The 14738-nt window shown below is 39.2% G+C and overlaps 3 protein-coding genes across 3 annotated transcripts in view; 2 read left to right on the forward strand and 1 right to left on the reverse strand.

Moving 5' to 3' along the window:
* Window positions 1–2017: 2017 nt before the first annotated feature.
* LOC146576187 (dexamethasone-induced Ras-related protein 1-like) lies at window positions 2018–3376 on the forward strand. Its single transcript, XM_085271267.1, has 2 exons — window positions 2018–2369; window positions 2486–3376. The coding sequence occupies exons 1-2, from the start codon at window positions 2099–2101 to the stop codon at window positions 3007–3009; spliced, it is 795 nt and encodes a 264-aa protein (XP_085127393.1). The 5' UTR covers window positions 2018–2098; the 3' UTR covers window positions 3010–3376.
* Window positions 3377–3633: 257 nt separating this feature from the next.
* med9 (mediator complex subunit 9) lies at window positions 3634–4433 on the reverse strand. Its single transcript, XM_085271268.1, has 2 exons — window positions 4315–4433; window positions 3634–4107 (listed from the first exon to the last, which is right to left on the reverse strand). Exons 1-2 carry the CDS (start codon window positions 4392–4394, stop codon window positions 3888–3890), a joined length of 300 nt encoding a protein of 99 aa, XP_085127394.1. The 5' UTR covers window positions 4395–4433; the 3' UTR covers window positions 3634–3887.
* A 6940-nt stretch (window positions 4434–11373) lies between these two features.
* Window positions 11374–14738, forward strand: part of LOC146576189 (ubiquitin carboxyl-terminal hydrolase 22-like) — a 29493-nt gene continuing 26128 nt past the window's right edge. Inside the window, exon 1 of the mRNA XM_085271269.1 lies at window positions 11374–11844. Coding sequence (XP_085127395.1) covers window positions 11725–11844 — 120 coding nt within the window. The 5' untranslated portion in view covers window positions 11374–11724. The remainder of the gene's footprint in view (window positions 11845–14738) is intronic.

Raw genomic sequence — 14738 nt, forward strand, 5'->3', positions numbered from 1 at the left:
CGAAAACAACAAGAATAATCCCCTGCGAATAAGAGTATTTAAAATCACCCATCAGATTTTCATGCACGTCTTTTTATTGAAGCCTAAGCCTGGACAAGCTATTCCTCACGTGTCATGTTATACACATCACTGAGAACACACTGGCTTAATTACTGACCAATAGTCAAGGGTCTAGCACTGTTCACTCCAGCCGGGTTACACAAACCCATCACTGAAGCACTGAACAACCAGGCTTAGCTACACCTATCTGATTTCGTTCCTGCTACCCCACAGAATGCTAACAAAGGTCATCAGTATTTGCAAGTTTTAGGATTTGTGTGAAATGAAGGTAAATATCCAGACTTGTACCTATAGGGTAAAATATAATTTATTATGTCAAGCATATTTAGCGTATTGGGCAACAAGACTGAATATATCAACACTGTGAACCCTGGTGGCAGCTGTGTTGCATCAGCTTAGTGAAGCTACACTCATACAAGAAATGAAAACTTAAGAGTTAAAAAAAAATCAGTTTATATATAAACTGAATTTCTGAATAAAATAAAGATTATAAATAGAAATATCATTATTTTTTAACGTTATGCAGAATTAGTTGGGGTTTTTTTTTTTACAACTTTTGTCATATCATATTACTACTTGCTTATAATTTATTGACTCTTTGAGTTTAACTTTTCAGGCTGCTATTGAAAAAAGTACATAAAATTGTTAATGTATTTAAAAAAACACACACACACACACACACACAACAGCAGCAACATTTGTAAGTTAGACAAATCAAAGAAAATTGTTTACACAGTAAATACCCAAGTGAATAGTGACGAGCAATTCCAGACAACACCCAATACTTTCTTCCTTTCTTTCTTGAATCCTCTCTACAATGATTCCCAGGTGAGAAGACAAGTGAAAGGTGATAAGGGATTAAACTGGTAAAGTGGAAAAGCAGAGTCTGAGTCACAAACCGAAGGCTCTATCTTGGGCTGCTTCGATTAATACCTAGCAAAAAATCAATAGAAATGGGTATCGATGGCTTGCAGCGCACCAGGTACACCCAGCTGCAGCCCACTTCAGCTGGGTACCTGATGAGTACGTGTGTTCCAAATCTTATGTAGCCTGAATTACTTGCATTTGTGATGATCTCACGACCTAAAGATATTTAGCAACACAAATAAACACGTAATCATCTTCTAAACAGGCTGACACACAAGGTGGTTCATGCGGAGGAATATACTGACTAAAATCCCCCCCCCCCCCCCAAAAAAAAAAAACAACAACAAACATTTTAGTCACCCCTTTGACATAAGCGTGTATCACTGCGCCCCTCTCAGTTTCCCTAACCTTGTTCCATCTGTTTTCTGCTGATGTACAGTCTGTTTACTCGCCAGTGGTAAAAGAGAACAAATAAAGCTTTTATTTGCAAGAAATTTGACTTATGTCTGAACTGCCCGAGCTTGGACTGTGTGGTTGAATACTCATATGAGGTTAATGCTTTAACCCTCTCAGGCTCAAATTAAACTTTTTGTTGCTAATGCACAACCAAGTCCTGCAGTGGTACTTCTGAGTAAAAAAAACTCATAAAATATGTATGTGGGGTAATCAGGTTGTTAGTTTTTAACTGTTGCAAATCGGCAACGCCTGCCTTGAGAGGGTTAAAGGCAGTAATGTTATTGCAGTCCCATGCCTCATTATAATGCACACACTGTGAATAAATGTGTGAATAATTTGATTGCCTTTTCTAGATTTGTATAAACAATGTGAAGAAAAAAGTAAACGAAATGTGTGAAATTAGGAATATTTGATGGCGAGACTTTGAAACAGTTAAGCATTATATCTGAAAACAAACTCGTGTTTTCTTTTGATGAGCGGTAGAAAGGGCTGACGCACAAAAACAGTACCAATTCCAGGTCTTGCTCCAGCTCTGAGAGCTGTAGGGTGACGCATGACGCACTGGAGGCGCGGCAAGCCTTCTCCATAAATTCTCAGCCTGCTCTCCTCTGGCTTCAGACAGAGAGCGAGGTTAGAGCCCTCACATCACTGACAGGATTTTTGAACGATCGCTTTGACAGAGCACCATTTGCCAACGGGTGCATCTGCTGCAATCATGATTAAAAAAATGTCACCGCCCGAAAACGAGTTCGACATCCCGGCCAAGAATTGCCATCGGATGGTGATTCTGGGCTCCACAAAAGTTGGGAAGACAGCCATAATTTCTCGGTTTCTCAACGAGAGGTTTGATGACCAGTACACGCCTACTATCGAGGACTTTCACAGGAAATTCTACAGTATCAAGGGAGACGTTTACCAGCTGGACATTCTGGACACATCTGGGAACCATCCCTTCCCAGCAATGAGGAGGCTTTCAATCCTTACTGGTGAGTTGAGTTTTGCAGACACATGAAGCTTTGACCATGCATTTAATTAATTACAGTCAAATATTGTTATTATAATTTTATTTGATATTCAAATATACCTTCTCTTGTATTTCCAGGTGATGTGTTCATCTTGGTTTTCAGTCTCGATAACCGAGACTCCTTCCAAGAGGTGCAGCGCCTGAAGCGCCAGATATACGAGACCAAGTCCTGCCTGCGAAACAAAACCAAGGAGAACGTGGACGTCCCGCTGGTCATCTGCGGCAACAAGTGTGACAGGGACTTTTACCGTGAGGTGCAAGACGACGAGATTGAGCAGCTGGTTGGCGGGGACGAACATTGCGCATACTTTGAAATCTCAGCAAAGAAAAACACCAACGTAGACCAAATGTTTCAGACTCTCTTCACCATGGCCAAGCTGCCAAACGAAATGAGCCCCGACCGACACTGCAAAGTTTCCCTCCAGTACTGCGAGGTTCTCCACAGGAAGTCGTTCAAAAACAAGAAGTGCAAGGACGGGAACGCATATGGAATAGTGGCGCCGTTTGCACGGAGACCAAGCGTGCACAGTGACTTGATGTACATAAAGGAGAAAGCTGTAGGCGGCAGCCAAGCCAAAGAGAAAGGCTGCATCATATGCTGACAGTTCATTTGCCAGTTTGTGAAAGACTTTTCTGTGAGGGTTAGGAGCCGTGGTGGATAGCCAGTTTACTGACAAGGAATATGTAAGCCCATAAACTGACACAGTGGTGCAGCCTGGGCTGAGACTTGTGAACTAGCTCGGCTCATAAATCTCTGTGTAGTGCAGTAGATGCTCTGAAAATGCTGTAAATCTGTCTCTATTTTAACTTTCTAAGAGCAGCATTTGAGGAAAGAAGAAACATGTTTACACTTCACTGTACTTTTTCAACCATGGTGAAACTTGATTGTTCCATTATGATCAAATTTAATGCTAAATGTGTATTTATTGTCTACCCAGACTTTTGCATAAGAAAATAAAACTTGTTACTTTTATAGTCTGCCTTCCCCTTCTTTTTCATTTCAAGCAAATCTCCAAGAAGTTGCATTAAAAACAAAGCTTCACACTCTTCACAGATCTCCGTTTCCCTTAACTAGAAAAATGTTGTCCATCTGTTAAAATGCACTTGTTGCGTCATCCTGACACGTCATTCACATGCAGATTAAAACTGCAAGAAGCCCTTATTAAGAAGCTCGCCGTGGTTCATAGTCTGTTTTATGTATTCCGAATAACCTTAAAGGACGAAGCTTATACAAAATACAATTTATTACAACGTATCAATATCATGGGACTCAAAAAAGCGAAAAATCCCAATTTAATACAAATATCATATAAACAAATTTGCGCTGTGGTAACACAAAACAAAGACAAGTTCAAAACATGTTGCAGTCCGACACAATTAAAGAAAAGACGGTTATTATTTCAATGTCCATCCGGTGTTCCTGAATCACGCCACCTCCATTTACTTCCTCCATACTGCGTGCATACCAAGTCTTTTAGTCTCACGATGCTTTTGGCACGTCAAACATGCACAGACTTTTATATTTCTGCAGCAGCTGGTTCTTGGTGCGAACCTGTTCCCGCAACGTGGCCAGCTGCTGCTGCTGCTCCAGCGGGCTGCTGTCTATCCCCGGCATGTTGGAGATCTGCTCTCGAGCCTCCTGGATCTTTGCCTTTAGTTTACCAAGTTCTTGGAGGACATCCTGGTTGTCTTTGTCCATGCTTTAAGCAAATGGGGGAAAAGAAGAGTGCGTCATCCGTCTGCTTTGTTATTGCAGACACTTAACGTAACATTTGTAGCTATCGGCATTAGCTTCAGCTAACACAGCAAACAACATAGCAACTCCACCAAGCGACTGAGACAAGCAAGTGTTGTCCCGTGCATACAGCACACAATGTGACAACACACGAACCAATAAATACTCTTACCATTTAATAATATCATGAACTAAAGGCAGCAGAGAGCAGTCATCGCTCTCTTTGTCGAGCTTCGCCTGAGCTGTCGCCATCTCTCTTCAGCTTCCCGGCGCAGATTGTTTACGTCAGCCACAAAGCTGATGACATCACTACATTCGAATTGTAAAAAACTAATAGAAATATTTATTTCTGTTCATTCGACCTTTTCGAGATATAGTGCTATACTTTGTAATTGCGTGGATACGCACTGTGTGCTGTACGTATTTTCTTCAGTTACCTGGAGCAGGGGTGTAAAACATAAGCCCCGCGGGGCAGAACCGGCTGGCAAAGACTGCAGTCCGGCCCACTGGATGCTATGTGTGAAAGAGTGCACAATTTTTTTGACTTTTAAATGAATTTTTAAAACTTTTGCATGCCTCCCTCCCATCCCCACCAGAATAAATAAATAGTGAGTGGTAATTCATAATTAGATAATTACAGGCCAGTCTGGGCAACTTTCTCTGTAATTTTACACATTTTTTTTCTTATAATTTAAGCCCAAACAATTCTGCTGATACATTTCTTTCATTTACTACAGCAGCATTTCTTTATCATGTGGAAAAACCGTTGAAGTCGCTCTCCTTTTTCTAATATTAAGATACCGCTGTGATTAAATGTGCAGTTAAAATTTAATTCACTGGCAGAAAGGCTCAACCCACTTAAGATAAAAGTGAGCTGTATGTGGGCCACAATGTCAAATAAGTTTTACATTCTTGACCTGCAGTAAAGTTCATAAACAAACAGACACACATACATTATTTACAGAATGTATTTTTGTGTTTTTGCTATACAAGTCCAGGTTGAGTGTAAAAACTCATGAAAATAAAGTAAAAAATAAATAAGTCTAACAAAACAAAACAAAAAACAAGAAAAAGAGCAATGAATGAATGAATGGACATGCAGACTATACAGGTAAAGTGAATCACACTGAAAGGCAAAATAGAGGAGATTAGTTTTTCATTCATTGCTAAAATGTTTGAAATAAATAAAAAAATAAAAAGGCACAATTAAAATTATGTAATTCCTTTTGCTGCCTTGGGTTCTCTTTTGAGCACCCAATGAACTATGAAAATGCAAAAGGGAATTATGACCTTAAGCAATATAGGCTGAAAAAAGCTGAGGGAGAAATGATGTCAACATCATTTACTTTAAAGTGTCATCATTGAATTCATTACACAGCATCAAGGAAACAAAGTTGCTGTCTTCTCATCTTGAGTCTAAGGTGTTAAAGTGGTGGTTAGCCTAAAGCTAACTGTATTTTAAGAGAAACCAATGAAACCTATTTTTTTCCTACTGTTTATGCTAATAACTTTCCCCAGGTGTTTTTTATTTTGAATGAAACCCACGGCAGCACACATTGGCCCTTAAATAAGCCCAGATAATCCATTAATACACCGAGCAAACAAAGCTGACCTGCAATGAGTGGGAAAATTTGCTTCACATCACAATACCTAGCAACCTGAAACATCTATTTCGGCAGTAAATGCAATCTATCCCTACAAGTGTAACACATGTCATGCATGTTGAGTGAAGCATGGCAACCCATATAAACTTTAACATGCACAAATATAATCTAATGGACTACAATGTATCCAACTATATTTATATATTATATTCAACTTATAGAGATTAATGCAGAATAGTGGCATACGATAAACCTAGAAAACAGGATGGAATCAATACCTTTTTAAAATGAATTCTCAGGAACAAATCACAGTATTGTCATAACTGTGCAAATATAAAACTAATCTGTCTTGTCTTCCCTTACATTGACCCATATTCCTGGGAGATCAGTCACCAGCAGGTCTCTATGTTGGCCTCATTAAATGTGAAGTTAAATCTCAGTAAAGATGATCTTAAATATTCATTGGCTGTGTCACAGAGGTGGTCTCATTGCTGCAGTGACTAATGAGAATGCTTCCTTATAGTGTTTGCTACGTGTGGGTAATGAGTGTGCCAGGTATGGGAAGAGGAAGGGAGCAGCTGCTGAAATTAAGCTTTGATGAAAACAAATAGCCATGAAAAAATATAGGTCAGCAGGAAACATTTTCTCTCATACCTCAGTGTGTGGCATCATTGAAGATCCTACCAGAAGCTCAGTCCTCACACTAATTTCCAGTATGACAGAGTGTTACATACTGCTCAAACTTACATGAGTTAGTACAGGTGACCTAGATTGAGTTTGTTGGGCATTATGTTCCCTAAGTGTTTTACCATTTGGGTCAGGGAAAGCTCTGACACCTTATATTAATACATTTTAAAAAGTGGGTCATTTTGTGACCCAGCATTATTAGAAAGGTATGAAAATATCCCAATGGCTAACACGCACAGTAGAGAGAATAAATATCCCATTATTATATGAACACAGGAATTTAGTTCATTGACTTTTATTTGACTGAACATTTTTTATTTGTGGTGTGGTCTGGTTTTTAGGCTTCGTGAACATTAGTGACATCTTTAGTCCTGTTCTTGATACTCAAGTGACTATTCATTCGGCGAAAGCAGTGACAGTGATAACATGAAGTTAAAAGTCTATGAAAAGCATTTAGAAATGTAACATTTTAATTATGACTTATATTTTGTTTTATTGTAAGTGGCCTGCTTTCATTACGGTTCTTTAAATTAGTTGTTCCATATATACAGTGACTGCAGAGCATGATAATTAACACATCTACTTACACTTGCTGTGTTAACGAAGCATGTTCTAGCATAAAACTGCAAAATCAAATACCTGTTGTCAACACCTTGTGATGCAACTGAAAGTAGAAAAATGTTGATAGATTTAAGGAAAATCCATGTTAATTATTTTTTTAATGGCTTCTGTAATCCATCTACTCTAGTCCGTTTTCTTCTATTTATCCAGTTTAAGACTGGAGCCTATCCAAGCTGCCAAAAGGTAAACTGTGGAGTACTCCCTGAATAGGTCACACTCTACTGCAGGGCAAACAGAACGATAACCAATGTGGCAAATTTAAAATCACCATTAATGTAACCCCTTGGACTGTGGGATCAGGCCAGAAAACCCATGCTGACGCAGGGAAAATGTGCAAACTGCACACAGAAAGGCTCCAGCCAGCCAGTGGATTCAAATCCAGGACTTACTTGCTGCCAACAGCACATACTAGTCAACAGTGCTGGGGCGTGCTGCTTATGCTTATATAATATTTAGTGAAAATGTCAGTGGCTCTACTTTCAAGTAAAGTGACTGAATGCCTGCAGAGGTAGTGAGGTTTTATTAAACATCACAGGTAGTCGTGAAGGAATAGTGATTTGTAGATGCAGTCACATGTGTTCTGTAAGCTCTAAACATCACTTTCAGCTCATAGATCTATTCACACTTGCATGATCCTTCATAGTTCTCAAAGATCACAGTTCTCACATCTAGTTCATCTCAACAGCAATAGGTAGAAGAAGGGAGAAGTCAATTTTCAGATGTGAGGTAGGCTGAGGTTGATATTTACAACTGTCCTCTGTGAATTTCACAGAGGACAATTGTAAATATCAACCTCAGCCTTCCTTTAATAAACATTACTGGGAAGGATATACACTATTTACAGTGTATATCCTTCCCAGTAATGTTTATTAAAATGGAGTATGCATTTACATATTTATGGTTAGCTATTCAACAGAAAAAACTCTTCTAAGTAGTTCTTCTGTTTTGTTTTCTGTTTGGTTGTTTGCTTTTTTTTTTTTACACAAAGCTCCTATTTCATTTCTTACTTAAAATTTCTTGAGAAGTAATCATTTCATCATACTTCATAACAAAATGTGATTTATTTATTTTCTAGCTCTCAATATAGATTTCTATGTAAGAACTCCAGCAGTAAAACTTTGCCCTGGAACATATCTCGTGTGGAGCCCAGACTAAACTTGTAACTTATAGCTAACAAGGGAATTATAGATATCTTTTAAGCCTGGGTGACTTTAGGACACTTCCAGTTGAACCCATATATAGGAGTCCCAGAGTGGCTTGCCTTTCCCCACTCAGCCTCTGTAATGACGTGAATGGGCAGCTGACAGTTTCCAACAGATGTGTCACCTCCCAGCATCTCTGACAGGATGCAGATGTCCTGTCTGCTAATCTGTGGTCTAATCTTAGCATGCATCTCTATATGAAAGACACAGTCACTGAAGCTGTGCATCATTAAAACAAATCGTTTCCCAATAAAATGAACCTTTCTTGTTATTTAGATTTAGGGCAAAGTGAAAGTTTTATTTGACAAGAGATTTGTTCCCATCATGTGAATCCTGGTTTCATAAAAGTTTCTAGGAAAGATGCTTTCACAAAGAGTCTTTATGTGCACCAAAGAGCTAGCCGGTCAGCTGCTGGTCATAATCCAATCCAAATTTGCATTTAATTTAATAAACACTACTTCACTGCCATGGATACTTGAGGATATGTGCATGAGATAGATCAGGGGTCAGGATTCAGTTGTACTAGTCAGCCTCTGTGGCATGTAACATGAAATGCACATTTGCACTCTGTCTGTTCTTAGTTGTTGGTCTATCCAAAACAGGAGAACATAATAAGCTGGTGCAGCTATTAATTGATTCCTGCACTTCATTTGACATTTTACTGTTCAACATCCTGATTATAACCAGAGTACGTTCATGCTCATCGTCTCTTATTTCCAAGAAATCTGAAGCTCGGTTCCACGAAGCTTTGGGTTTTTTTTAACAGGCCTCTTTGATTTCCATAATTGAATTACAGATGGAGTCATTGCTGCTGAGGACTCAGGCAAGGTTTGAACAAACAGTATATTTTCTGCCTGTTAAATGAAATAAATTGGGCACTGCGGGAAAAAGGTTTTGACTGTTTTCAAGATAAGAAGGGAATTTGTGCATGTCTGCATTTGAAAGAAAAAAAAATAAAAAGTCCAAATGACAGATAGGTAACTGGTAAGAAACTGGTAAGATTGATGAATGTCGTAAATATGAATAGTACAATGTGCCCGAGGCCTGTCTCAATATTGGACAGTAACATATTTTTCTCCGTTTGGTTGAGGATAAACAGCATCATCTGAACTGTTATGTCTTCAAGACAGCAGGTTACTGAAACTTAAAACAGGCATGCTGTGTCAGGTTCACTGCTGCATACTGAAAAGCTACTATTCGTGATTGAAAAGGACAGTCTCAGGCCCAGTGGTGCTCACCTTAATATTATGTATTTCTTTTAACTAATAAATGATTAATAACATGCATTCAGAAAACATTAACGTTTTGGAAAATGTCTTCAGGGAAGTAGGTGCAATTTCAAGAAGAGTTCATATTTAATTTGTTTCTACATGCAGAGAGTCCACCATCATGACATGCCCACAACGTAAAGCTCACAAAAGCATCATAAACCTTTCAGTGTAGATTTTTTGGAACCATACAGTACCATTTTATTCATGAAAAACAATTCCACTCCTGTGGAATGACCACTACTGGAATAGCAGTGCATTTTACTGTATAACTGGAATTAAAAATATTCCTCAGGAAATCCCAAATAGTGTAATACAGCCTTTGTTTGGTGTCAAGCAAAACATCTGGTGGGTAATAATGCTGATACAACACCTTTTCCTTTTCTGTGTGCTTATGATCAGACTTCAAAGTCTGTTTTAATTTAATGATACTGGGGAAAAAAGAGATGTTATAAGCAACAGGGGATGCAGAGCAATGACAAGCTTGAGGCTTGCACAGACTTCTCCAAAATGGGCTGTATTAAAAAGAAGAGATATTAAATGTGGGAATGAATTCATAGTTAGAAATCAGTATATAAAATCCAGAATTGTGGGCTTTGTTGCGCAAAATTAGCTAACACTGCCCCCAAGTGAAAAATGTAAGAAAGTAGCACTTTATGAATCAAAACAAACAAACAAAAACATTTTCTGTTCTTTTTCAACCCTCTCATAAATATTAAAAAATAAATCATAAAAATAAATCATGCAAATCATACACAGGCTTTCGGAACACAGCCTTGGGTTCATAATGTATAAAGGTAGTAATTAGTGTGATAGAGTAGGGCTGTACTGAGACCAGCTGCTTGATCTTGGTTGCCGTCATCTCAGGTGCAGATACACTCATTTACAACTTTCTCCACCACCTTTCCTAAACACAGCACGAGTATGAGAACATTATAAGTCACTATCCACTAAGCCACCTCCTTAATGCTGTGACTATTAGGTATTACCAACGCTTTTGAAGGTCCTCTGTTGCCTTTGGTGATCGTGGGTGACCAGGATGCTGTCAACAAGACCACTGGATCCTGTTGGTTGGCTTCCATACAAAGCTTATAAAAAATCTTAGGTCTTCCATATGGAGTTTGTCAAGGCTTTAAATGCTGACATACAGTGTACCATATAGTTATATTTAAAGATTAGCATTGCATTTTTGAGCCCTCAGCCAGGGGTAATTATTCCCTAACTGTCTTACTTTCATGTCAGTCATTTCGGCATAAACATTTTCAAATTTCCTTGCATCCTTTATGCCCATGCACAATTTATCCACTAGGTGGTAGGCTTCAATTGTTTAATTTAAAGGGGTTACACGTTTAATAGGACTGCACCTTCAAATATGTGCTGGAGATTTTTGCACATGTTCAAATAAACAAAAATCCACTTTACACTATTGCTATTATATCACACACTCAACTGCACTGCAATCATAAACTGAAACTTTTACATGAATAAAGAGTGACTATGTAAGAAAGAGGCATCGCCTCAATAGAACATCCTCTAACCGAGGCGGACATGATACAGGACAGCAACAAATAGGTTTTTCTTTTTTAATATTGCTTATTTCAGAAGCAACAAACCCTTCCACTCATGGATGTAGCGTGAACCATTCAGAATAACGTTCTTGTAAAATTTGGTTCAGTTATATACTCCACGTTATCCGGGACAGGAGGCGTTTGTCTCAAGCCTGTGTCATCGACGAAGTCAATGGTTACGGGACACTCTAGGTTATAAAACAAGCACACCATTCGAGTTCCAACACGAACGTAGTGACGTAATTTTTTGTGGCAAATCATAACGCAGGCTGGGCGGGCATTGTGAAGCTGTAGTTGAGTGTTAGCAGGCTAACTAGAGAAAGAAAGCTAACTAATCGTGAGAGTGGAAGTGGAGCTAAACGAAAAGCCAACTGTCAAAACAGCAAGGGGAACAGAATTTTAGTGAAGTGATAATTCTGTTTGATGACTACATGAAAAGATTTAGACCTAGTTAATCAAAGACCGTGTTTGTCAGATGCCCGAGGAGCATTTTGGATACTACATCGATTGTCCCATTTCCAAACGGAAACCATTTCTGGACAGACAATTCGTGCTAGCTAGCCTAGCTAAGTGAATAATCCAGGAGACTTTTCATTGTCACCTAAAAACCCATACTGAATGTTTTGTCTGTCATGAGTCCGGCCGGGTGCTCCCATGTGAACGGTTATAAGGTGGATAATTGGAAACAAAATCTTCGAGTCATATACCAATGCTTTGTTTGGAGTGGTACTGCTGAGACCAGGAGACGCAAGGTAAAAACAAAAAAACAAAAAACACAGGAACTGCAACGCTAGCCTCACAAACAGAAGTGAAATAATTTTTAATGTGGCACAGACAGACAAAGAACTGGAGTGCAAATGGTGTCCCACACGAAGCACAATCACAAAATCTTAATGAAAGTACTCTTGCAGCAGCAAATGTTGCCAGTACTATGGTTAGCCACCGGTAACTTAGCTAGCAGGACTCTGCCTGGTGAACTGCGGATACTGTAGGATCCTTAGCAGAATTAACTAAAACACTGAAATTGTCTTTAATAAGTGAAACAATGTTAATTCGAGAAAATCTGCTATTAGCTGAGCGTTTTGCTGGATGTCTAAACTTGGATTTTTTTTCTTTCCTTTTTTTGGAGTTGTGGTCACGGGTTAACAGTAACCACACCAATTGGGACCTATTGTGTCTTCGCACGAACACACAGAGTCCTTACGTTATTAGCGGGTTTCTGTTGGGCTTACTAGGTCATTGTTTTTTTGTGTGCGTGTTTCTTTTTTTTTTTTTATTTTGCTCTCTTCTCTACCCTGGCCATGTCGCTTTCAGGGGCTTCCGCTGATTGCTTTATTCCCAGTTTCTTTTTGGGCTCATCCCACACCTGCTTGGCCTACACAGCTACGAGTATCTCTCTACACTGATGTCATCACTGGACCGTGCTGCAGTTTCTGTTATTCCCACCCTTTCACTCCTTTTCTTTCTTCTTTTTCTTTCCTCTTGTTTTTTTGAGCCACTGTTTTCACATTGTCTAGCTTGGCTTTGTTTTCACCTTGCATTAGCAACAGTTTGATTGTTGCTTGCTTATAAGCCATCTATGCTTCACCTGCATGTTGTAATGCATATTTATGCCGTTGTGATAAAATAGGTACTTCACAGTGATGCAGGATGGGCAGAGCTGGTGAGTTGATGCTTTCCCCCCTCTCCTCATCTTCACTGACATAATGCAGGTAGTTCAGATGAATAAGAGCTGGCTTGCTTGCTTTCCTCCCGCTCACCCACCCGCTTCAGTGCCTCCTTCATTTAGTGGACATAATATTGGATGTAAACCAGTGTAGCAGGAGGCATCGGCCCCATCCTTTTATCGTTTGTGATGCACTGTTACAGCCAGAAATATTGCCTGTTGGGGAGGGTGGACCATGAGTAGAACAGCCAAAAGCATGGCTCAGTTACATTGCGGGTATGTTAGAGCAAATAGTGCTAAATGGCCAGTAACCCTTTTTTGCTTATACAGTGTTGAAATGACATGCTTTAACTTGAGCACAGCGCTCACCCTGTCTGTCTTAATTCTTTTTTCACCCACCCAAGACGACAGAATTATAAAGCAAAACTGTGAGAGAGCATCTGAAAATGTATACATGACGGTATAATGGGGGGCACTGCTACAATTTATTTTAAAAACCTGTTTGGTTTCTTTGGCACACTACAGACAAGAAAGCGCTCAACAGCAGCTCAAGTCCGTCGTAAAAGTATGACTTGTCATAGGTGTTGCTCACTTCTCAGTGATGTACAGAGTTATGGCTAAACTCCTGTTGTTGTGTTTAGTGGTGGCTAATCTGGTTTGTCCTATACATTTGGGAGGAATCTTTCCGTATCTGTTTTGCAGCGCTCTCTGTCTCAGCAACATTCCTGTCAGCTCCACACAACCATCTTTTTTGCAAGATAATATCTTCCAGAGTCTCTGAATCAGCAGCAAGCTCCGCTTTTCACATAAAAAGTACGTCTAATAAATCTTTCCATGTGTCTGCAATGTTGAGACAAACACAACAGCAGTTTATCAGAGGTATAGTGATGTTTCTTTTCCTATTTTTTTCCATCAATCCTGCGCCATCTGTGCTTGGTAGTATGCTGCATAAATAACAGTCATCCAGGCCCAATCCTGCTAGATGTTAAGTGCTCAAGGATAGATGACGGTTTTGCATTGAAAGTAGTGACAAGCAGGTTTCTGTACAGTTTAACATTTTCAGTTCCAGACTGGATTGCATTTTAATTCATGCTCTGTGCTCCACATTTCCATGTGCTTTATCAGTTCAGTTTTTCATTATAATGTATCCCCCTAGATTCTCTATCATGTCAAATTATCACAATACGCCTGTAGCCTTAGAGTCATGCAGGCTTTTTCCATGTTTCTTGCTTGCTATACCTTGTTATATTTCCTTCATCGAGCATATGACTATTTATTATATTGAAATAGTATGTTTACATACGGCTGAAAGCAGGTAGAAAAGAGAAGTTAAAGTTTCTGCATTTTACTTAGTTGATATATTTGTGCCTTACAACTTGTCACTGAGCCTGTTTAGCTTCTAACGAATGTAACATGCAGAGCACTACTGTGCTGGTTCATTGGTACAAAAGTAAAGTTGAGACCACTTTGTGTTTGTTCTTAAGATCATTAGATACCAGTATGACTTTATGTTGAATACTTATTGCATCAAAATGGTTTGATTAGATGACACTGACACTGATGGATGTTGTGAATGTCATATTCATTGACTAGATAAAAGCTTATCTGTGCAGTTCCTTTTGCATATTCATCTTACACTGGTGGGAAGCCCTGTAAATTAAGAGGCACCTTCTAGAAAGATGAGAGTGTGGTTTTGGTTTTAGAAGTGCCTTATAATCTTGTAATCTTGTATTGCATTTTTCCCATCTTCTTTTAGAAGGGACTGTCCTCAGCAGCCTTCCTGTAAGCTGTCACTCTTCCTACCTTAAGCCAATATCAATTCCCAGGTGATGCATTTACGCTGTCGCCTGTTCTGAATGTACAACCCTTCACTGGTAAAACCCGGTAGATTGAACATCAGGAATAGGACACTGCAGGAGAGATGTGGTGACCCAGTGTGGCCTGGGATTCTGTGTGTTTCATTTTGAGGACCTTAGGATT

Source organism: Mchenga conophoros, linkage group LG4 (genome assembly GCF_057382185.1).
Source record: "Mchenga conophoros isolate Kocher_MC1m ecotype Shallow Benthic linkage group LG4, M_conophoros_male_GT1.1, whole genome shotgun sequence".
NCBI lineage: Eukaryota > Metazoa > Chordata > Actinopteri > Cichliformes > Cichlidae > Mchenga > Mchenga conophoros.